This window comes from Thunnus thynnus, chromosome 5, assembly GCF_963924715.1.
Source record: "Thunnus thynnus chromosome 5, fThuThy2.1, whole genome shotgun sequence".
Classification (NCBI taxonomy): domain Eukaryota; kingdom Metazoa; phylum Chordata; class Actinopteri; order Scombriformes; family Scombridae; genus Thunnus; species Thunnus thynnus.
In genome coordinates, this window is record NC_089521.1 from 15,252,270 (window position 1) to 15,277,478 (window position 25,209).

Here is a 25,209-nt window from a genome sequence, read left to right on the forward strand (position 1 = left end):
AGCTGTTGATTTAAATGAAATCAGTACAAATATAAAGTTACATTTGGTAGTTTTACGTTATTAGTGGAACTGAATGAAGGGCTCATTTTAATATGTGGCCAACAGGGAAAGTAGTATTGATGTTGAATGGATTATCTTGGTGAAATAAAGTAAACTGGTTTAATATAATGACTTAGTGGAGTTGAATTTAAAATAAAGGTTTTAAACTTGTGACCTTGAGGTGAATCTTAAAGTCCCACTCCACTCAAAAATAGTTAAACTTTACAAATACAAAATATTTGCATATTCAGATTCTGGGATTTTTAATGACGGAGGAGGAGTAGATATAGTTTTAAGGATTTTAACAAGATAATTTGACTTTTTTGTTGGTGGAAAAACCATACCAGAAACAAATTATTATTCTAAGTAGAGTATCTTATATACATCTTAAAACATTTCTGGAGGGGATCTGTAAATATTTGTGGAATTGACATTCTACTCTGATAAAATTGGTGGGCTTATATGTGTCAGTTTCATATGTTGTTAATTAATTTAACACAATGAGAAATTTCTAATTTTACTTGCCTGGACACTAAACTGGGCCACACTGGTCAAGACAGGAAGTTTTTTTTTATGTGTCCATGAAATGAGCCTCATATTTAAATTATGGTTTAATTGTGATGCTTTTTGTTCACTCTCAATATACTTGTAAAAAATATGGAATCAAATTGTGTGAAAACCTTTAGAAATTGTCAACTAAACGCAGTGTATCTTGCAAGCTTTTTAATGTGCCGTCTTTAATGCTTTAATGCAGTGAATTGTTGGTTATTTCCTCAAGCCAATTAAACAGCATTGCAGACCTCAGAAAGGTGTTCAAAGGCCAAAAACATCTGTCAGAGAACCGTTAAAGCCCCTAGTCCTCACAGTCATATATATGTCAACATATATGAGTCTGAAAGAAAGACACCAGATGGACTGACGCCTTCCTCAAGAACAGCTAGACAAGGTAGAAACTTGTCAGCATGGGGCTTTGAACCTGTTGGCACAGCTTTGTATTATTTCAAGTTTATACTAGTTCAGCTGAGACTGATTCTGAGCGTAAAGACAATTTTCTACAATAGACAATATTTAACATAATAACTAAAACATTCTTAAATGTTTAAATGTCATTTTGTTATAGTTATATGATGTGAATTCCCCTCATACGCAGAAGCTGATAAAGATGTTGTATTAATATTTGTTATCACATGCTGTGATTAAGATGATAGTCTCCAGTAGAGCTGAAATGATCAGTCAATACATTGATCGACAGAAAGATAATTACCAACCATTTTAAAAACCGAATAATCATTTAAGTAATTTTTGAAGCGAAAATGTCAAAGAAGTTGCTGGTTTCAGTTTCTCAAATGTAATGCTTTAATGCATTTTTTAAAAGAAGAAATACTAAATTTCCCTCATTCCAGCTTTATGATAGTAAACTGAATATCTTTGAGTTAGGGACTGTTGCTCAGGACAAAATAAGACATTAGAGGACACCACCTAGGGAATTGTTGAACAATATTTTCCACCATGTTCTGTCATTTAATAAACCAAAAGACTTATCAATTAATTGAAAAAATAATCAACAGATTAAGCAATAATGACAATAATTGTTATTTGCAGCCCTAGTTTAGTGGTGGCCCCTCAGATACTAAAATTAAGAAACCAAAAGGCTTCAGGTCATGTTGTGATTAAGACTCAACTTCTACAAACGAAAGACGTTTCAAACGGTGCCCTAAACTGCACAAACCTTAGAATTCAGAAGGTCAATATAAAAAAAATAATAAATCAATTAACAGTTGGTAAAACAGTTACTTACAAATAAAGGACAAAACTGAAACATATTTGCCATCTTTATTCATAAATATCACTACTGTATGAATATAAAACAATCTTAAATTACTGCTTTTTTTAAACAAATACTCTTGACACTATCGTTGGAAGCTCCTCAGGAGAAAACCACTGACGAACAGTTTAAGATATTGCATATAGCCTTGGCAGCTGTTAATTACTACGCCTTACTGTAGTTGTGTTGATGAGCGTTTGACAGAGTAGCATACTGGAACATCTGATACATACTTATTATTTCCTCAGGAATATGAAACATAGCCGACTATACATAGGTAAACAAAGACAGACGGGAGTGATCCACCCACTTCAATTTGAAGTACAATTTTGTCAACAACAGTCATTCAATACAAAAAATATTGGTTACATAAGTAAAAAATACATCAGCCTAAAAAACATTCTATCAAAACTTCAATCCAAGGTACTCCAGCCTTTCTGTTAAGAGTTAAAACTCCTAGCTATTATTCTGCAATGAGATTTTTTTCTTTTTTAAAATATCAAAATCTCCATTGGTATGTGAGTCATAAAAATATGCAATGTAATCTAGTATTCGGCGATAGGCACTCCTGTGTTGGATGGGTGAGGTAGCTAGATAGTAAGAACTGTACACAGGCTGAGATTTAAACAATCAAAAGAGAGCACAAAACTGAAACAAAATCAGAACAGGAGCAGAGTACTGCAGCGGAGATGAACAATATTCCAGTGATCAGTGCTGATTCTCTCTCCTTGTTTTTAGTCACAGTATAGAAGGTAAAATTAAGAATGGACACAGGCAGTCCCTCTCAGTACACAACTGAGCACTATACACAATGAAGCACATGTATACTGATCAGGAGAGCTTTTCACCTCACTCTCTCGCTCTCAGTCATCTGCCACAGTCCCAGGTTTAACACTTTAAGGCACGGGAGCTGCGTTATCCTCTCCAGACCCCTCTTAGTGATCTTAGTACAACCGTACAGATCAATCCCTGTCAGCTGGGTCAGATGGTCAGCTATCAGCTCCAACCCTTTGTCTGTGATTCGTACACACTGTCCAATGTTGAGAGTTTTCAGTTCGTGCATCTGACGTACCATCCTGTTAATGCCATCATCACTGATATGGCAGGAACAAAGAGAGAGGGACTTGAGCTGATACAGCCCCTGGGCGATGTATGCCAGGCTCTGGTCCCCGATCTTATCACAGAAGGAGACATCAAGCCCAGAAAGCCGGAGGGAGCCCATAGCCAGATGCATTATCCCCGTGTCACTGATGTTATCACAGGACCGCAGGTTCAGGCTGCAGAGGTGGGTCATGTGAGACAGGTGGATCATCCCCGCATCCGATATCCCGCCACAGAAGCTGAGGTTGAGCACTTTGAGTTTATTTAGGCCCTTTGAGACATGTTTGAGAGAAAGGTCGGTCAGCTTCTGGCAGTCCTGCAAGGTCAGCTTCTCCAGGGACAGGCAGCCCTCTGCAGCGCTGCGGGTCATGCCAGACAGGTGACCGATGCCCACATCTGACACATGCCTGCAGCTGCGCAGGTTAAGGCTCTTGAGTCTGTGCAAGCCCCAGGCGACGAGCAACAGGCCGGTGTTGGTGATGTTGCTGCATCCCCCAAGTTCAAGCACCTCCAGGTTTTTGAGGTACTGTGCAATCCTCCCCAGGCTGGAGTCAGTGATCTGTTTGCAAAGGCTGAGATTCAGCACCCGCAGCGACGGGATGTCCTGCACAAAGGCATGTCCGAGTCCGTTGTCTGTGAGGTTGAAACACCCACACAGGTTAAGGCTTTCGATGTGCGGCATCCCTTGAATCACGTAGCTCAGGCTTCGCCTCAGGCTGAGGATCTGGACTTTTTTGATGCCCCTGGTCTGCAGGCTGGGGAACAGGGACGGGTTAGCTCTCCGCAGGTGCAGCTTGGCTTCCACCCCCCTCCACACAGACTTGTGGTAGGACGCGTCTCTCCAGGCCGCGCACACTTGGGCTACTCTTCCTTTGTCTTTAACGTCCAGATAACTGAAAATAATGGCCAGGATCTCCGGGAAAAGGCACGATATATGTGTCTCCATTTCAAACATGACTGCAAATGGGTCGCTCCGAGCAGCAGAGGTTGTTCGTGAGCGACAGTAACGTTACTGTCGTGGTTAAACTCTCCTGCAGAAGTTGCTCGACAACGTTAGCTAATGTCAGCTAGCATACGCACAGGCTAAGTGAGCTATGTGTGTACGGCAACACAAATCCACCCATCTCACAGCAGAGAAGCTTACCATTAAACTTAAAAAAATAATAATGGCAGAAAATGAAAACAGACGGGGCAGTTCTTAAGTTGACAACGTGGAACCAGATGCGGGAAACTCCGAAAGGCAGTCGCAATATTTACCTCGCAAGCTATGCTAATGCTACTGAGCTAAATGTCGGCGTAGCATTAGAGCTAGCTGTTTAAACTTGTGAGCTTCCTCGTCCAAGCCGTCCGGAACAACTTATTCTTTACTCCAACTCATCGCAAAGCGTATCCAGGAACTTTTTCTGTCCGTAGCAATCTTCATCTACAAAGCAGTAGTATCGTATGAAGGTAGCTGCTGAAGCATTTCCAGCATCCCGGATCTCCACAAATGAATAAAACAACTATTAGCTCACAGCGAGGTTAGCTGCTGGCCGGCGGCTCCTAGTGGCAGTGACGAGTATCGGTGATATACGTCCTCCACAACACAGCAATGATACAGTATATATGATTATTCAAAACACAATAACACAGTTTCTAAGAGTAAATTATGGCTCTTGAACAATGTTTGACCTGTCAGTATATTGTGTGAGAAGCTTTATAAACACAAGTTGACAAGTCCACCACGTGACAAAACAATGAGAAAAGCACATTAGGTTAACATAAAACGTAATGTATGTATGTTAGTATGCCTGAGTGTAAGTCATCACACTAAAGCATGCAAAATGAATGAGTTACCAAAAAAAAGGTTACACAAGGATTAGTAATTTATTACAGTACTAACCCATAAATTAAGTTTATTGGCTCATATGCTCATTTTGGATTTAATTTGACTGCAGTTGTCTGTAGCTCTCAATGAGCAGAGAAAATAAAAACAGCATGCATCTCAACATAGATAGCAAAGCTACACAAGAATCGAAAAACTATAGCTATTATGTGAATATATGAATGTGAGTATGAAAATATAAATTAGCAGAAGCAGCTGGACGAAGTAATAAACCATCACAGGTAAGCTTGTTGTTGTTGTTGTATATACAGTATTATATGGATTGGTGCCTGGCAGGTAACTTCTGTACAAGAGTGCATGGCAGTGCAAAGAACATTGGAATAAATAATGTATGATGAGTACAATAAGTTACTATATATACAACAGAGAGGTTCTATTTATGAACATACATTCATTGTTAATTAATTAACATACGGTATAAGTAACTGTTATAAGTAAACAAACTTGTCTGAGACCAATTTATTATCAACCTAAAACCTCAAAAGCAGAACATGGATCAAACTGTTAACAGTGTTTGCTTATTTTTTGGGGGTAACCTGGGCTCAAAATCCCACTGAATGCTGTTAACTTTTGTATCAACACATTTTAAAATCAACTACTTTTTATCCAAACTGTTGATGTTTCTCCTCACTAATCTTTCCACGGTTCCTATTTTTTAGCAATAATTTTGGCAGATAAGAAAATAATCAGGCCCAACACAAAGACTGAGTTTTAAATGTATCTTACTGATAACAAATGACATGTGAAAACAATTCGTATAGCTGTTGATTTAAAATGTCTTTGACACTGAAAAATATTCCAAAGAGTTGAGAACATTTACACAAAATGTTAGATTGACTTGATTGCAATATGTAATTATCACATACAGTACATTTTATTTTGCACCTCGCCCAACAACTGACACTACATATTCAAATTCAGTTCAATTCAAACTCATTTATCCGTTAGGAACTTCATTTGTGTAAAAACGTCAGTGCATACACAACACACAGCCAGACAAATGACAAACACAGAGTAGACAACATACAAGTGCAGCTTTAAACAGTTTAAAATGTCCACTAATAAGGTTAAGTGTGCTTAAAAATGCCCATAGATAAAGAGTAATAAATATGGTCAAACACCCAAGCTAGCTCAGGCATTAATGAGTCTAATTGAAGTCGGCACAAAGCTTGATATGGCCTGTTGGTCTTGAATGGGAGTGACCTGTATCCGTGGCCTGAAGTAGGTGGCTTTATTGGTTATGTAGTGTGTGTGTGTGGTATCCGAGGCTATTTGTGGTCCTTTCATTTTATACCGTTTGCTGTAGATGCTGCTTAGTGGTTCTTGAGAGGATTAAGGTGGATGTTACTGAAAGCACCAATCAGGCTTTTAAGTTGAAGATGATGATGAATTCAATGAAGCACTTGTAGAAAGCTAGTAGAACTGATCACTGGAGTTTACAAAGATTCCTCAGAAAGAAGAGACGTTGTTGACATTTGGACAAGACGATTTCACTGTTAGGTTTGAAAGTGAGTTTGTGGTCACTTTAGGTGCCAAGGTATTTGTATGTCTCCAACTCTGTTTATAGCCTGGCCATTGACCTCCACTGACCAGCTCCTTGGTCATGGAGGCATTGAGATCAAGGCAATTCTCCCTACACCACTTTGAGAATGTGTCCATCTCAGCTCGGAGCTGCCCTTCAGAGTTAGTCCCACCAGGTGGGGTTGCACTGTGTTAATGGTGCTTGAGAAGTCCATAAAGACCATTCTAACATATGACTTGGGCTTCTCAAGGTGGGTATAAGCACTGTGCAGCAGTGTCAGAACAGCATCATCAACCCTCCTATCCTATGTTGTTTATATGCACACTGGAGAGGAACTGGGAAAGAACAAACTTCTCAAAGCTTTTCATTACCGGGGATGTTAAGGCTATGGGTTGGTAATCATTAACACAGGTGGGGTTGCTTTTTTTGGGTACTGGACAAATAATAGAGGATTCATATTGTAGGGATTGAGTGTTCTGCCAAGGAGCAGTTGAAGAGCTCACAGAGAACACCGGACAATTGGCTGCAGCAGGTCTTCAGCAGGCTGCCTAAGATCTGGTCAGGCACAGATGCTTTGTTTGGAATTATCCTCTTCAGGGTGAGTTTTACCTCCCCAGGATGCAGTTCCAGGTTTGCACTAGTGAGTGACATGGTAGCCAGGTCAGATATTAGCTCCTCCCTCTCCAGTGTGAAGTTGTACTGGTCAAACCTGCAGGCGTCCCCTGGCTTTGCCTCCCTGGAAGAGCTTCTCAACCTTTTCCTTGTACAATCTCTTGGCCTCTTTTATTTGTTTGCTCAACTTGTTCTGAATGTGTTTGGACTCAGTCCTGTTTCCCAAGATAAATCCTATTTTCTTTTCATTGAATGTGACTTTTAGGGCTTCTGTGATCCAGAAAATATTTTGACAGACTTGGTGGAGACTATCATCTCCTCGCAAAAGGTGATGTAGTGACTGACAACAGCGTCCTCTAAACTGCCCCCCTGAGTTAACACCTCCTACTCTGTACAGTCAAAATAGCCCTTTAATGTATCACATGCATTATTACTTGCTAGTATACTTACTTGATGCATATTTTTATATCCCTGATATGATGTGGTTGCAGATGACTTCTAATCTTTTGACATGATTAATGTTGTTTCTTGGAATAGATCAGCAACATAAATATTTTAGTGCAGCAATCGTCTCTGGAGAAAAATAGAATCTCAATGTTTTGCCCCGTAGAGAAGATTGAAAACAGGAGTCATGTAACCACATTTGCTGTTGGAAGCTTTTCAAGGACGACTGGCAACCAGAGAGGCAGCCTCATCCTCCACAGACAGTTCAAAACAGTCTCTTTGAATTCTCATAGTCGCAGGTCCAGCATCAACGCAGAGTGAAATGGATTTGTTCAGAGGACTCTGCTGTGTCACCTGCCTCCCTCTTAAGTGCCATTTGGTAAAATGTTTTTGACCTGGCAGGAAGCCCGGAGTTACTGGAGCGAGGCATTCACTGACCTGCATGGTCACCTCTGGCTGCTGGGAGGACACATAGTGGGTGCTTTACAATGATTGTTAGTGGTTTAGTTTGGATAGGGCACAACAGGCAGGATGTGTCAGAGTGGCTCTGGGTCCTGAGTGTTTGTACAATGTTCTGATTTACACACCAACATTAAAAGAGATAAACACAAGGTGAACACAATAAGTCCTGATTTGTATGCAATCCAATACAAAGGCTTTCAAACAAATAATACTTTCATGCTTTGTTGTGTTGCAGTAGGTTATCACATCAGTATTCAAGAGTGTGTTTGTTTTTTTGTTAACCTGACTGCACATTAAGATTTTGGTGGACAAAAAAAGTGAACTACTTTAAAAAATTAGTCACATGCTGAGACACATTTGTGAAAGAGCATGAATCTACAGGAAGAAAAACACTGGTGATGGCAGATTATTTTCGGAAAAGGAAAAGATTTAAAGATCTGACTACATCTGAGATCCCTTCACAGTGAGAGAAACCTGACAGACAACCAGGAGATCCAGGATCTGACAGCAGGATAGAGACTTTCTGTGTTAACCTGCAGACACTCCGGGAAATGGTTGAACATTTCTTATAATGATGGAGAGAATGAACTGTGGTGTGTTGTTCTAATTATTTATCAGTCAACTAACTGCATATTCAATTCACCTGAGCATAATTCAGTTTATGTATGTTGTATATTTTAATTTGTTTAAAACATTAATGCTATCACATTTCTGTCCAGCAGAACAACCAGTGTGAAGTTAATGTTGTTAGAGTGAATCTGCCCTCAGACTCACCTTTGACCTCCAGGGGCACCGTGAGAAATCCTGGGCCTCTTGACAACAGCTCACTTGGGGCCATGAAATAATAAATATCTACAATTCCTGGCATGTTTCAGGGCTCCTGTCTAGCTCCAGGCCCCTGAATCATTCAGCGACCCCCCTCCCCCCCATACAACTTTCTTTCTTTTTTTTTTTTTTTAGAGCATTTTAGTTTACAAGGACTCAGACAGAAGAAGCAAAAGGACAAAGGAAACCAGACAGCTAGAAAGTATCCAAAAATGTGATAATATAGAATAATATACCAAATTAAATAATTATATATAAATATAAGGCATTCCTCTGTATTCAAATGATGAAAACCAGCATATGTGTAAATGACACGAAGATAATGAGAAACTAATGATCATGTTTCCCTGATTTACACAGTACACAAACTAATCCTTAATGAATTTCTAGCATAAAATATTCTAAAATGAAGGAATAAACCATTGCCAGAAAGATTAATCAGGGTTAAATTGTCATTGTTTTGAATTGTAATCCTTATTGTATTTCAGTTGACAACCATGTAATGTGGAAAACGTGAGCATCTGTTTTAGTTTGCATAATGTGTGTGAGAGTAGCTGAAGTTCCATCCATTCAATTATTGAATACATGTTAGTGCCACTATAAATACCACATGCAGTATGTATAATGATGCTGTGTCAGGCATCATTTACTTTATTTCGGGCATTGAAGCAAATGAGCTCTTTTCCTATTGTTATCAGCTTCTGTTAAAGTGCCCTAGAGCAAAGCACTAAACCCCAAAAAACTAGAGTGAAGGTGTTGAGTACAAGACAGTGAATTATGTATGTTGTTCATTAGGCCACAGACATTCGGCAGCATGTGGTGACAAAGAATGAGTGTTTTGGATTTTTACTCTTGAACCTTCATATCGTATTTCACTTATAAGTTTGCAAAGTTGAAAACACCCACTGAGATCTGTTGTCTTTAGATGAAAACATCAAGAGTGCAAAGAGCTCTAACCTCCCACTGAGATTTCTTTTGTTGGTGTGGTGTGGACACATTGTGATTAATGAACAGGTATGTATATCTAAAGGTGTCATTCTTCACAAATTATGGTAAACAAGACCACATGGAGAAAAATTTACTGAACTGAAGGAAAATATGACCTCTTTGTAAGAAGGTTCAGTTGAATGGCCAGATTTAAATCATCCAATACTAAATATTTGCCCTCCAAATATGAAGTCGCCTGCTATTTTCTCTTCTCTAGGATACAGATTGGTGAAACCTGTGTGGGTGGTACAGGACGGAAATGGGCCTCAAAACTCAATCATCTGTCTTGCCTCCATGGACCTGCAGAGATTTAATGGTCAGAGTTAATAATCCAGAGATATTTTACAAGAACCTTTGGGGGAGTATAACATTTAGTTATCACCCGCTTGCTCAGATTCTTGCTCTCGTTCCTCTTAGTAATTTTAAGAGATTATTTTAAGAGGGCATATTTTTATGGCTTGTGTTGGGTGTTTTTATAGGCTGATTCCAGTATTTTATAGACTCAATATATTTAAATTTGAACACTTTTAGGCAAAAAAGATGAGGAAATAAAGGATATGTATTTCTCCATGAGAATGTATCCTGGCAGTTTGGGGAAGGCAGTATTTAGTCTTTCATGTTGTGAAATAAAATTTACAGAATACATAATTCAGGATTTGACTTGATTCATGACCTCAGTATTTCTAAAATCCTACAGGGTTACATCCCTGAATAGTGGAGAGATACAGGAAATATCAGGTAAAAAATGGAAAAGGTGATGAACATGATGCTCAAGGTTATCTTAAAGTCAAGGGACATGAGTTTTTTGTGACATCATACAGTATATTTTTGCTTTTATGCTTCAGATGGGTGTCATATGCTCACGTCAACTCATAGAGGGATTGTGACACAATTAATGCACATTAGCTTAAGAAGCTGGCATATTCTCTTTTTTATCTGAGGTGAACATGAAATAACTCTCTCCTCTTTTATCTCTGCTCAGTTCTGTGAGGCATCTCAGGCATCTCACATCTGACCAGCAGAGGGCAGTGCTGCTCTGACAAAACAATCAATCAGGAAAACCAGCTCTCTCACTTGATAACTCTACACCCAGTTAGAGCATCGCAACCTCAAACAGTCTTCTGCCTGTAATAGAGTCAGGGAGTTAAAAGAATATATATATATATATATATATATATATATATATATATATATATACAAAATTAAGATTTCTTTTATTCTGTGTTTTGAAAAAGGGGAGGAGATGAGACAAAAGGATAAAAGAGAGCAATGAGGTTGGATCTGGCTGACGTATGGACAAAGAGATGGAGGCAAGAGAGGGTTTGGTAGATGAAGAGGAAAACTAAAGACAGAGGGAGAGAAAGTGAGGGATGGTGATTCCCCTTTCGGCCTCCCCTGTGGCTGGACTTGTCTCTGCTAATGACCCTGTCTGCTGGCTCACACAGACAGATGGTGAATTAACTCCAATTAGCCCACTCTCACCAGATCTCCTCTGACAGCTCACCACACACACACACAACACACACACACACACACACACACACACACACACACACACACACACACACACACACACACACACGTCTTATTCACAATATATTTCATATTTAAAATTGAAGATCTAAACTCCACTGTGATAAAATCGTTATGTAATGTGAGAATAAAAAGTTGTCTTGTTACCAAAACAGTCTGTATGATTGTAAGTGAAAAACTACACATTTGTTCACTATAGAAACTGTTGAGTCACATATTGTCATTGTGGTTAACATATTTACTCTTTCACACACTTTTTCAGGCACACACAAAAAACCGCACACACATACACTGGAGACAGTTACTACTGTGTGACTGTGACCTCCTGTCATTGTGTTCAGAGTTAGTGAGCTGTGACCAGTCATCATTCATACGGTGCAACACTCCCTGAGCGACTGAACTCACAGGACGTGTCAAACAGAGCGTAGTGTGTGTTGTGTCTGCGCAGAGTGGTGTGTCAGTGTGATTAACACTCACAGGAAACAAACACTATTCAGAGGAGTCACTATGGAGAAAATATGTATCCTTTACAGGGCAGTGATGATGCTGTCTGTGTGTGTGCTTAACAGGTGTTTATCTCCGTTACTAAAAGGGCTCCATCTGGGAGTGTGACTGGGAGGTCCCCGGTGACCTCTGACCTCTTCTGTAAACGGGGTCGGCAGGTGCTGAGCGCAGGGCAAAGGTCAGAAGGTCAGCTACTACGTGGCCGGACACAATGACATTATCGAACCCCGCGGGCAAAATAAACACTCTGGTAATGCAGTAACATGGCAGTCTGAAAGCCTTTCTATCTCTGACAAGTGTGTGTCTGCACGAACACGTTGTGTGTGCCAGTGTATGTTTGTGAGTAAGAGTTTGTGTGTGTTTGAGCAGAGTGGAGTAATCCCTTTAAATCTCTTTAGCTGTCCTGATCCATACCTCAGAGCATGGGGGCAGTATGGACAGCAGCTGTCTATGAAAGATGTATGACCCAGGCAGCGCAGAGGGTACAAAGGGAGTCGTAACACCACGTGACCTCTGACCTCAGCTCAGAGGATGTCACACACACGCATATTGTTAACTGTAGATGGTTTTATTCTGTACAACCCCTTCAACTCTCCTGTGTGTGTGTTTGTGTGTGTGTGTTTGTGCGTGCTCCTGTCAGCATTACACTGAATTGTAAAGTGTCACTGAATCATCATGTCAAGAGAGAAAGAGGGAGGGAGATAGTTGGGAAGAGACAAACGAGATAAATGAGCAAGATGTGGGTTTGAGGCGGAGAGGCACTGATGTGTGTGTGTGTGTGTTTGAGTGACATGTCTTCAAAAGAGAAAAGAGGGAAGATGAAGAGGGAGGCACAAAGGGTGGAAGGATAAAAGAGGGGAAGAGTGAAAGAGAGGAACGTGTGATCAGTTACATCCCGAGCTTGATGAAGGTTTTGACTTAAAGGAATATTCCTGTAGATTTTCATATTGGTTGGGATATTATTATCACCACTGTAATAGCTGACATCTGAGAACAGGCTAACATTGCTACACTAAAGTATAAGGGGCAAGAATTACGAGCAGTCAGACAATCAGGCAGGACAACCACAAACCAACAGTTTGGCCAGATTCTCTAAACTACTTTTTTTTAGGGTAAACCTCAAAGTGAGTTCAACCAAAATGTTGGTAAAAATCCATATTTACTCCCCATGTCCTCCATGAATGCAAAGTCCTCAGAAAAATGTTTTAAAAATTGAATATCTGTAAGTCTGTGACAACTACATAAATTAGATCTGCTGATGAAGAAAAGCAGCTATTAAAAGGACCTTTTAGTGATATTATTTTCTAAACCCACAGGAATGTTTTCTGATCTGGCGCGCCTCTGAAACTGTTTGAAATGACAAAAATTATTCATAGGAGATTTTTTTTGCTTGACATGTCACTTGTATGGTTAGATTTTGTAAGGTTTAGGCAACTAGAACTACTATTGGTAGGAAATGGGATGTATTTTTCGTTGAGGAAATTCTCCACTGTCAAGTTACATATATATATATCTTTTAAAGATTGTTTTTTGGCTTTTTGCCTTTATTTGACAGTCAGTGCAGAGAGAGACAGGAAACATAGGGAGAGAGAGAAAGGATGACATGCAATAAAGGTCCCCCGGCTGGGACACTGTAAGTTTGAGAGATATCCACTTGATTTGACTAATTTGGACTGCAGAGGCTTCAGATTAGCTACAGATAAACTAAGAAGTCTTCTTATCTAAGAAGACAAGAAAGACGACTGTGGATTTTTTTCCCTATCAATTACACTGAAAGTGCATTAGGAAGGGATCAGGAGGAATGATTACAACAAGCAAAACCTGTTTCAGTGTTCAAATAGACACTTGACTTTGTTTTCAAATGGATGAGTTTGTTTAAAACCTGAATAGATGTCTAACTGTTCATCTTTCATGGCTGTCAGACTTCTTTTCAACAATGCCGCCATGTTACCAGATCTCAGCAATGAACTTGGCGAGTACAAAGTTATGATTAACGACAAGAATAATGGCCGCAGCTATTAAAATAAGACCCAAGTTTTAATACCAGGTCGTTATCCTTTAAAACACGATTGTGTGTATGTGTGTGCGTTAGTTCAATACCTACAACTGGGGTCAGTGTTTCCCAGCGATCTCTGGATCAATGTAGTCTATGCCCGTGGGATGGAGCGCTTCATTAAGTGCTTTTTCATGTTGGGCACTGCAGCTTGGTAATGTGCCGCTGTCACACACACAGACAGAAAAATGGGCTTGAAGACATGCAGTGACACACACACACACACACACACACACACGAGTCATTTGGGAACCCAGCAGCCATTTACATATGTTTATCTTCAATTTTGTTGGAAAACAGACAGAGAAATGTCTTATTCACAATATATTTCATATTTAAAATTGAAGATATAAACTCAACTGAGATAAAATCATTATGTAATGTGAGAATAAAAAGTTCTCTTGTTACTAAAACAGTCTGTATCATTAAAATGGGCTTGAAGACATGCAGTGACACACACACACACACACACACACACACACACACACACAGTCATCATAGCTTGTCTCCTTTTCTCTCCTCCCTCAGTGTGTTGCTCAGTGTGTGAACTCTCAGTTACAACACCAAGCCTTGTTTTTATGCTGCATAAATTGATGTGTTCTTGTAATCCCCCCCCCCCTCCACATATCCAACAATACAGGTCTTTTCCACTTGTGTGTGTGTTTTAGCAGCACGGCACTGCTGTTGTTTTTGTTGTTGTTGTGCGCCTGATACGTGCTAAGCTTTTCCCTCCTTTCTTTCCACCTCTCCTCTTCCCTCTTTCTCTCTCTTTCTCTTCATTTGCTTCCCTCCGGGGCTGAAGTGATTTAAGGCTGCGCTTGAAGACTGAAGACTGGGCTGTTATCTGCCTGTTATTGATGCGAGCTGTAACTCTCACTGTCCACACTCCACAGGCGGATGGAAAGGGAGACGGAAGACTGCTGCCTCAGAAGGATGGGTGGACGGAAGAAAAAGAAAACAGTGGCGAGATAAAGCCGGCAGATTAATGGCTTTTCCCTGTAATGTTCAGACAGCAGGCGGTGTGGCGTTTTTCACAGATTCATGTAAAAACAACAGTGTGCATGTGGTGAAAATAAAACGTAATAAAATGTAGTGATTTCACTCTCCCTCACCCTGCAGCCTCTCTTTTTCTCTCTATCCCCCTCCTCTTTCCTTCCTACTTTCACCCTTCTCCCTGCCCCCCCTCACCCCACTCTCTCTCCCCCCTACTCTCCCCCTCTATCTCCATCTGTACATTATGTAGATGTCAATAATTTAGCATAAGATTCAAGAATTCAGTGCTTAACAACAGGTTATGATCTTTGCTATAAAAGCCATTAAAATATGCATTTGTGAATAAAATATGATTCTGTCTCTTTCAAAGCAGATGAAACCTGTCAAGATTGCCATTTGTTTTCTGACAGTATCGCGGCGAAGTGACAGTTCAAAAGCGGGGGTTTGTCTTTATCTTGGCAGGTTTTCAATCTTTGCTCTATTTCTGCACACAGCAGAGCATTATTTTGTATCCATTGTTTTGTAGACCGTCTTTCATCTCCAGGGCTTTGTTGTTTTCTCACTCTCTCGCCGTCTCTCGCTCTCCCCCTCTCTTTGCATCGTGACTTCTTCTATTTTTCCCACTCTTTTACAGTTTCATCTTGTATTGTACAGTAACAGTAGCACCTGGCTTGAAGCACATAAACAGCTAACACATCCCACACTAACTGCCCTTCCAACCTCCAATCACCTGCCTCATACAAACCACCCCGGCTCTAAATACACAGACACTTCCTTCTCTTTCTCCTTGCTTCCTATTCCTCCTGCCGTTCTTCCTCCCTCTGCTCATCCTCCTCCTCCTCCTAACACTCCCCGCACTCCCTCCTTTACCCCACAGGCCTGGAGATCGTTCCTTTGTTCCTGACATCTGTTTTGTTGGGTGATTAATTGGGATGAGCATGTGGGGTGAAGGCCTGTAGAGGGGGGAGCTCAGACCCCCCAGGTAATGTGCATGTGTGAGTGTGTGTGGACGTGTGTGTGAAGGTGTGTGTGTTGGCAGCGGAGCTAGAATAATCCTTGATCTGGTTATTTGGTGCAGACTGCCAGGATTTCCCTCAAGAGCTTTGGGATATGAAACATTTGAATATCTGTTATCTTGATAAAACTGTTTAAAAAAACTGCTTTCCCTCTTCAGTCTTTCCTCAGTGTTTTAACTCAGCAGTCCGAGATGTGAAGCGAAAGCTGACTGACAAGTGACAGCACCGACTGCACACACACACACCGGCACGCCCGATATCCCACAAGGCAGAGCTGTGATTTGCGGAAAACCATGATACAGTAACCACTATCACACATCAGTCTAACACATCTGCTGGAAATTTAGAGTAAATGAGATATATGATGATACTGTAAATAGAGTTTTATCAATTAAAAATCATTTAAATTAGCTTATAGATCATAAAAGGTCACAGACATTGGAGATGGATATTTCTTTCTTACTTTTCAAAAACATCACATGTGAGCATTAGTAGTTTTACGGTAATGAAGTAATTTAGAGATTCACATTTGGGCAAAATTACACAATTTTTGTACAAGAAAAAAAAGAAAGGCTTGAGGCTCAGTCAGTGTCTGAGGTGGTGATTTATGATCCTTTGAGGTCGGTAAGCATCAGAATGGACAGACGCAGGTTTAGAGGTCACAGAGTCAGAGTCAAAGGTTAGGGGTCACCTCCGTGGTCAGGCAAATGTGCTGAGAGAAGTTCAAAACTCTCCTGGGCAGCTCTGCTCGTGTGATCCTGGCTGTGAAGGCCTGTGTTTCCCAGGGGAGCACAATCAATGTGGCACGACGAGAGTGGGACCTGGCTGACCCGGAAGGGCTGATGGATGGGGGAGGAGATACATAGAGAGATAATAGCCAGATATGCCATCTGGGTAGACAGAGCAGGGCCAAACTAAGGCACACAGATGGATGGATAGATAGATAGATAGATAGATAGATAGATAGATAGATAGATAGATAGATAGATAGATAGATAGATAGATAAACAGATAGGCTCGTGACTTTGAAACGTGAACATTTGCTAGACAAGGAGGGTCTGATCAAAGAGGCTATTGAGTTGCATTATGGGAAGTGTAGGATTCAGTGTTTGGGGTCTCAACCTATTGGCTATTTCACACTAAAAGCCAGCATATCCGGCCTCTACAGCTTTGTTTCAACCACTTTTTTCGAAATCCGTGTCTTGCAAGTTACCCAACATTATGGAAGTGAAAGACTAAACCACTCCAGTACACCTTTAAAGGAAAAACTTTTATTTTTCAGTGTCTTGGTAAAGTGTAACAACACAAATACAACATGATTCTTCGTGCTGTGATGATGGTGCTCAGGAACACTGTCTAATAACACATTGCTCCAAATATATCATAAGTGTTCAACTGGGTTGAAATCTGGTGACCATAAAGGCCAGAACATACTGTACAGTATGATAATGATGATGCTGATCAAACAGCAGAAACTCAACTCAACTCAGAACTAATGCACTTCATATAATTTAAAAACATCCAGTTCTACAATCCAGAGGACATCTTATGGTAATGTTTATGCATCAAGTATAAAAATCAGATGTACATACTGTATGTGCATATACACATATGCCAACATGCATACACAGTCTTTCATGTACACGTACTGACAGAAACACACACACACACACACACACACACACACACACACACACACACACACACAAGACCGAATGTCACAGCAGCAGGCTAATTTCCCACTCAGTATGTGTGTCACTGTGCTCTGCTCATACTTGCAAAGGACAGATGGACAGGAGAGCGAGAGAGAGGGTGAGGGAGAGAGAGAGAGAGAGAGAGAGAGTTTGGAGGTGGAGAAGTACAGTGAAGCCCTGTGGCTCAGGCCCATTAACAGTCTTGATTTATGCTGCTCTGCATGCTGTGGTGGGACGTCAGCCTAGTATGTGTGTGTGTGTGTGTGTGTGTGTGTGCTGATTCAGGGCTTCAGCAGGCCACACTCTGATAATACATGTCTATGTGAGCATGCATGAATGGCGTGTTTAGGATAGTTTCGTGGCCAGACAGGCACCAGACAGCCTGAGTCCAGAGTTTAGCTCGGGGGCTAAAAAGAGTTTTTTTTTTGTGGGGGAGGAACACAGCATACCTCCCTCCTATTTCATCCTCATTTGCCTGCACACATATGGAGACTAAAACAGTCACACATATGCCAACGGACAAAGACACACAGACCAAACCAATCTAAATCCACCATAGCAATCCAAACCTCAATAAGGCTGCACTTTAGGGTGTTATTACTGAACGTCTGAGGCTGTGTCATGAGTTTGGAGGAGAGGAGACAGAAATGAGATTGTGCTGCCTTGTGGATCGTTTGTAAGTGTTTCTGTAAAAGACTTTGGTTTGGTTCTAATGCTAATGGTGGTGTGGATTCGGTTTTATGTCCCAACAGTTCTACAATTTTAACTATTTTTTTCCCCCCGCTCTCTCTTGAGGTCACAGTGAATCCATCAGCGTCCAATTAAATCCCTGATGGTATGGAAGACACCACGAGACTGATGAAGAGGAGAGGAGAAATGATGAGAGGGATCGGTTGAAAGAAGCGTCCACGGGTTTCTCTATACAATATGTGCATAATGACTTCCGCTGACAATTATCTTTGATCCAACGCAGTACTAAGCCATCCCCTACCCCTCCACCATCCACCATCCATCCCCCCACCCCATCCCCACTTCATCTTCTGTTCTACCCATCCTCGATTCAGCGTCAGCTTTTAATCTTTCCTTCCTTTCTGCGATGATACCTGTCCTCTGTCGTCTCTTTTAAAGTCCTCCCTGAAACTGCCTGAGTGACTTCAGGAATGACAAATATATTTACTATTCCTCTTGTCAACACACACTCATGTACACACACACACACACACACACACACATAGATACCCCCCCCCATGTGAGTGGATACAGAGTGACTGGGTAATGAGGCTCGTTCACTCGGGGTCAGTGACCTCACTGGGGCTGAGATGGGGAGAGGAGAGGAGGGTGGGTGGGGTAGAGAAAACAAGAGGGGAAGGGAAAGCAGGAATAATACCAAGATGGAGGAGGGTTTTCTCTTTTTTTTCATCTTTTCTCTCCTTTTATTTGTCATCTTCTCTGTGCTCCTTGTCAGCATGAGTGCTGCATGGGCGCAGGGGAGAGAAGGGGGAAGTAGCAGAGAGAGAAAATGTTTAAGTGCTGATGGCAGCCCCTGGTTGCTGCTGGGACCGGGGTGTCAGCTCTTATTCTGCCACAGCATGCATCTGACAGGCAAATGATAGAGAAAGAGCCAAGGAAGAGGGAGCAGCGCGGGAGAGGGGGGTTGCTTCTTGTGTCTGTGACGGCGTCTGTTTTGAAGACAGAACAAGAGCTCCAATGAGGAAAAAGGAGGGCTGTGGGATGGCTGGTTTCTCTTCCCATCCACTATGCTGTCCCTCCGCCCGCTCGGTGGTAGATTGAGTTATACGGCTCCCTCGGTGACAGGCATTCCCTCACGTTTCCACGGTGATGAGGTCAGAGGTGGGCGCTCGTTATTGGCTGTTGTCTGTAATCATCGCAGATTGTGCTGTGTGTTTGTTGGCCCTCCCTCTCCTCCTCCTCTCTTGACCTCTCCGACCCTGCTCAGTGCAGTAGAGCGTGACCCCTGGGGGCCAGAGGGTCTCGACTGTCTCGACCCAGAGGTCAGGGGTGTTTACAGAGCGTTGGCTGGTGTGTGTGTGTGTGTGTGTGTGTGTGAGTGAGTGTGTTGAGATGATCATACGGAAAAAGAAGAGAAACAAGCATTGTCTCCTTTGGAGTTTGATCAGATTCAGGAGCGATGGAGAAAAAAAAGACAAAAACCATATTTTTTTCTGACTTCCATTATCTTCCATCACACACACACACACACACACACACACACACACACACACACACACTCTTCAGTTCTCAGCCCCTCCTCCCCACAAGCACCTCTCTGTCCTCTTTGCTGTTTCCTCAGTCTTCTTTATCTCTTCTCCCCAGTCTGCCCCCACTGTCAGTTTGTGGTCTGCTGATGTTTCACAACTGCTCTCACAGCTGCTGATCAGTGTCCGTGTATGTGTGTTTATTTGTGTGTGTGTGTATCCGTGTGTGCATGTCTGAGGCTTTGCATGCCTGCATGCCTGCATACATGCGTGATGTGCTGGTTTATACATATATGTGTGTGACTGTGAATGCTTATATCCCTATAGTATGTGTGTGTGTGTGTGTGTGTGTGTGCACTGTATACAGTGTGTCCTAGAGCAGTCTCTGTTCATTGATTCACTGGTGACAGACGGGGTTATAGATAGCTCTTTGAGACCTCTTGCGATCAATCTCATCACCAGCACACTTCCTCTTCACAACTCACAGAGAAGAGGGAGCGAGGTGAAGAGAAAAAAAGAGAAGAAATATAAAGAAGTGGAATAGAGGAAAATACAGTGTTAAGGAGACGTGAGAAACAGTATCAGTAACATTTCTGTGTCCGTACACTTGAATGTGTGTGTACATGCCGTGAAACAGTCACTGTGTGGCCATGTGGCTACATGCAACCATATTTGTGTGAGAGAGAGAGGAAGTGACAGAGAAAAATGGAGCCTAGTGCATGGAGATGGAGACAGTGATAGAGCGGCCAGGTTCCTCCAGGCTGCCATGGACACACAGAACGAAAACCATGAGCGGCAAAAAGTCGCTCCACAACGGCACCGCTGACATTATACCACCAACAGGGAGAACACCACAGAACCACCTCAAATAATTGCTCCTAATGGCATATCATTCCCCTGTGATGCAGCTTGGTTTGATGCTCTGTGTGTGTGTGTGTGTGTGTGTGTGTGGGCAGTGGTTTGTGGCTCCTACTCTAACGTGGCTGTGATAGAATTGGGTCTCAGTGACAGTAGATGGGACGTTAGCTCGCCAAGAGTGGACAGTAATTGATGGAAAGCCCAGCTAACGTGATGTGTCAGACATATGAGGCCTGTCTAATCAATGGGAGCATGTGACCGATTTTATGTGCCTATGTGTGTGTGTGTGTGTGTGTGTGTGTGTGTGTGTGTGTGGATGATACAGTTATGCTGGTCACATCGCTGTATGCACCAGTGTGTCTGCGATCCAAAGCAGCAGACTGTTGATTTTCAGGACTAGAGGCTGGAAAAGAGGAGAGGAAGAAAGAGAGGAGAAAGAAGAAGAGGAGATCTGAATGAAGCAGATGCTTAAGGGCAGATTTGAACCCCCCCCCTCCTTTCTGCTCCACACACACACACACACACACACTTTTACCTCCCCTTCACTCTCCCTTCCTCTCTCTCTCCCATGATGAATCAGCTGTCACTCAGGCACCAGTCCAATCTACTGATAATGAGAACTGCATCAACACCCTCTCGCCTCTCTTCCTCCCTCTTTCTCTTCCTCTCAATCTCTCACTCTTTTTACTCACACACACGCGTGCCAACTAAATCATCCTTCCTCCTCTCTTCATATTTCATGCACACACACACACACACACACAAACACAAACGTGTGTGCAGCCACACTCACACAAACTCATTCATCTCTCCCTCACTCATCCGTCTTATGATTCTCCTCCCCTCTTTTTTCTTTCCTCCCTCCCTGCTTTCCTCCCTCCTCCTCCTCCTCCTCCTCCTCCTCCTCTTCTGTGCTCGCAGAGCTGAGCAGTCAGTGGTGGGACTGAGGCAAAGGAGGGAGGATAAAGCAAGAATAGAGACAGAAAAGAGAACAGAGGCACAGAAAAACAGATCATTATACAGCAAACGAGCAAGAGGCCGCTGAATGAATAACAAGGAAGGGATTACAAAGCGCAAGACTAAAAAAAAGGAAAGGACGCCGGCTGAAGAATCTCTCTACTCTCTCCTCTCTTTCTCTCACTCCCTCCCCCCTTCTCTATCCTTCCTGTCACCCTCCCAACTCTCTCAGAGGCTCTCCTTCCCAGACGATCTCCTCAGTAAAAGATGGCATGACCACACTGTCACCCGTCCTCATCTTGTGGAGCATTTTTCCTCCTTTCTTTCACTCTTTCTTCCTTTCTCTCTTCCCTCTCTGTTTTCTCTCTGGTCCCTCCACTTCTTCGCTCTACACGGGTTCAGTCCAGAGGGTGAAGAGGAGGCGAGGGAGGTAGACAGAGGCTGACCTCTCACCCTCCTCCCTCCTCGCACCCGCAGGGCCCAGAGAGCCGGGGCAGAGAGCCGTCTGATGACTTACACCAACAACGAGCTCCTTAACCCGGCCGACCACAGCCCGCCCCCTCCCTGCCTCCTGTAAACCCGGGCTCTTATTCTCTGAGTCAGTGGAAGAGTGATCCAGAGCCATGTTTGGATTAAAGACCCCACACTTCTACCTCCCAGGTAAGTCCATTTTTATTCAGGATTTGATTTTTCTGTGGACAGCTCTGTGCTGGTATCCCTCACTCTGTCAAACTGTATCAAACTGTGGGCTGGTCACATGGCTGCAGAGAGTGAATTTCACTTTCATTCAATCATTCTTTCAAGGCATAATTAATAGCCTGAGTCATGTCACATTGATTTACTGTCTTCTTCCAGGTAAGGAGAGTGCTTCTGTAATAGTCACAGATATTGCAGCCACTGTGGTTAGTGATGTTTTTGATTCAAATTCATCATTTTGATCATTTTAGACAGAATAGACTGTTCAAATAAGTACCATAATTTCTCAGCCACTGCTAATACTTCCTTCTGTGATCATTCAGCAGAAATTATATTCTCTTAATCACTTAATCACAGTAATTTTGCTCATTTTAAGCCAAACATACAGAATTTTTCATGCCTTTAGTGGTGTATCTTCTTATTGTTAGTTGAAGGTTTTCTATTGATGTCATTCTTGAATTTTTTATTGGTTTGATTTTTTGATGTTTTTTTTAAAGTTGTTGCAAGTATGGATTTTCTCTCGTCCTTCTCAGATCTTCTATGAATTTTAGGTTTCATTGAATAAGTAGATATAGACATAGAAAAGAACCTTGGAGAAAATTACACAGCTGTACATTTAAGGTGACATGATAAAGGTGGTGGGTTTTCTGTGCTCCACAGTCTATAATAACTCTTTGGTTTATCTTTCCTTTGCTATTAGCCAACCAGCCTATTGTCTGTAGTCTTTCACTGTGTGATATGCAAGTGCAAGCGAGGCCAGTGTCAGCGTGGACACAGGTGTGAGGTTACCTGAGAAAGGTGCTTAAACATGCCTGATGGGCAGGATGACAGAAAAGAGAGAGAGGGAGGGAGTGAGTGAGGGAGAGGTCAGTGAAAAAGCAGTGAGAAGGAAATAATTAAGATGACGGGGTAAGAAGGAAAGGTAAAGGTGGTTAAAGTGGGATTTTGTTCATTGAAGAACTACAGGAAACGATATGAATGATAATGTTTGAAACAGAACGCTGTTTGCATGGCGGCAGATCTTGACGACATGTCTTTCCCCCGACCCCTAACCCTGATCTTTGACCTTTTAGTTGTCTGGGCCAGACTGTGGTCAATGATTAAACACCCTGCTGTGGCAAAAGGTGAAAAGTGAGAGAGGGGAGGGGGTGATATGAGAGAGAGAGAAATGAGGAGGGATTGATGGGGGGGAATTAGAGGGCGGAGGGCAGATTAAACAATGTTCTTTGCCTTGTGAATCTTTCATGCTGCTTTTTGAATTATACATCTGCTTTCATAAATGACTGAATCGAAGTGATTATGTGGTGCTTTGTCATTGTTTGTATATTTGCGTGAGTGTGTTTCTATTCTGTGCGTGCATGTAGGCGAGAGAGGGAGAAGAAGAAAATCTCTCCAGGAAGCAACAACCTCCCTCCCCACCCTCCACTCTTGCTTTCATCCTCTTTTTTTTTCAGTTTCCTAGGTCTGGCTTAATGTCTGTGTGATGTGTGTACTTTTGAACGTCTGTGTGCATAAGTGTGTGTGTGTGAACTTGTGTTTTTGTGCATGTGTGTAAATGGGTTTTTATCATAGCTGGCACCTTTGCATGTGTGTGTGTGTGTGTGTATGTGGTTGTGTGCACCTGTCTGTGTTTATGTAGTTGTGTGTTTTCATGTGTGTGTGTTCTCTCATCATTCACACACTGGAGATACCCCAGCCCCCCTCCTGGTCCTAACTGCCGTTGCTGTGGAGACAGTGTCAGCCACACGCTCGCTCCTCAATGATCATTTGACAATGTAGGGGGTGAGGGGTAAGGCGTGTGTGTGTGTGTGTGTGTGTGTGTGTGTGTCTGTGTGAGATGTGGAGCGATTACTGTGTGATTAGTCAGGGTAGAAGGAGTGGAGCAGAGTAAGGATGAGAGAGGAATGGAGATTAGAGGCAACAATAGAAAATCAGGTTAATGACACATATTATCTACATAAAAATCTTTCATAAAACCATCATCGCATGCCACAGAGAAGAAGAAAGTGTGAGACAGAAGACATGACAGAGAGAGAGAGAGAGAGAGAGAGAGGGGATGTGTGTGTGTGTGTGTGTGTGTGTGTGTGTGTGTGTGTACTACATTCACGCGTTGTTATCCAGAGCACACCGTGACCTTAATGTGGTATCATAAGGAAAAGAAAGTGGCATTTTACTATCTCCCACTCTCTGGACCTCCTGGTGATACACACCACACAATTTACAGCGTCCCACTGTTTTCCCCTCAGTGACTTGTCACTCGATCGCTATCTGAATGTCTTCTCAAAAACTGTATCTCTTAAAATCTGAATGCATTCCCAGGAGAAGGAGCATCAAGGCTGCTGGGAGTTTGCAAGTCACGAAATAAACAAAACCACCTTTTACTGTGTTTAAAGGATAAAGCTGGGGATTCAAAAACAGGTCACAAATACTTTCATGTTTAAAAAACTTGCTAAAACAGCTGGGCAATGTAGTTTTTAGCAAACATTACCCCAACAAGAGTGAAAAGTGCATTTTTGGGGACTGTTTTCAGCTGCAGATTTGGACAGAGTAATAAGCTGTGAGTAGGATCAATTCAGTGTTAGTTTTGGTCTTTTCGTGGGTTTTTATTGCTGGTAAAAAAAACAAAAAGAGATGAATATCACAGGTCTTATCCTCTAATATTGTTTGCAGAAGCCGAGCAGGTTGAGATTAATTCATCTCCTGTTCTCACAATGTCACCAGGTCAAACCCGGCTCAAACGTGTGCATGGAGAATAGACACACACTCAGTGACATTTGCGTTTCTGTCCATGTATGCATTCATTCACGTGCACACACACACATTATCTGTGGCGAGTCAATAGGGTGAGAACGGCGGGTTGTTGACGTGTGTATTAGCCTGCCATATTTATTGGCTGCTGTGGTATTTTCGGGGGCTGGGTAGCTCTGTTCGACTTGACCTCCACATTGATTTCCATGATATGTGTTAGAGCTACAAGGACACTGTGG

At 42.1% G+C, this 25,209-nt stretch overlaps 1 protein-coding gene and 1 long non-coding RNA gene across 2 annotated transcripts; one reads left to right on the forward strand and one right to left on the reverse strand.

Moving 5' to 3' along the window:
* Positions 1 to 1,853: 1,853 nt before the first annotated feature.
* LOC137182903 (F-box/LRR-repeat protein 14-like) lies at positions 1,854 to 4,654 on the reverse strand. Its single transcript, XM_067589484.1, has one exon. It carries the CDS (start codon positions 3,918 to 3,920, stop codon positions 2,709 to 2,711), a length of 1,212 nt encoding a protein of 403 aa, XP_067445585.1. The 5' UTR covers positions 3,921 to 4,654; the 3' UTR covers positions 1,854 to 2,708.
* A 2,077-nt stretch (positions 4,655 to 6,731) lies between these two features.
* Positions 6,732 to 10,837, forward strand: LOC137183819 (uncharacterized). The gene is made up of 3 exons (XR_010928545.1): positions 6,732 to 9,729; positions 9,920 to 10,018; positions 10,400 to 10,837. It is a non-coding gene; the product is annotated as an uncharacterized lncRNA (long non-coding RNA).
* The last annotated feature ends 14,372 nt before the right edge of the window (positions 10,838 to 25,209 follow it).

Excerpts from the sequence above, each read along its gene's own strand:
- LOC137182903 (XM_067589484.1), bottom strand. The coding sequence starts at position 3,920 with ATGTTTGAAATGGAGACACATATATCGTGCCTTTTCCCGGAGATCCTG.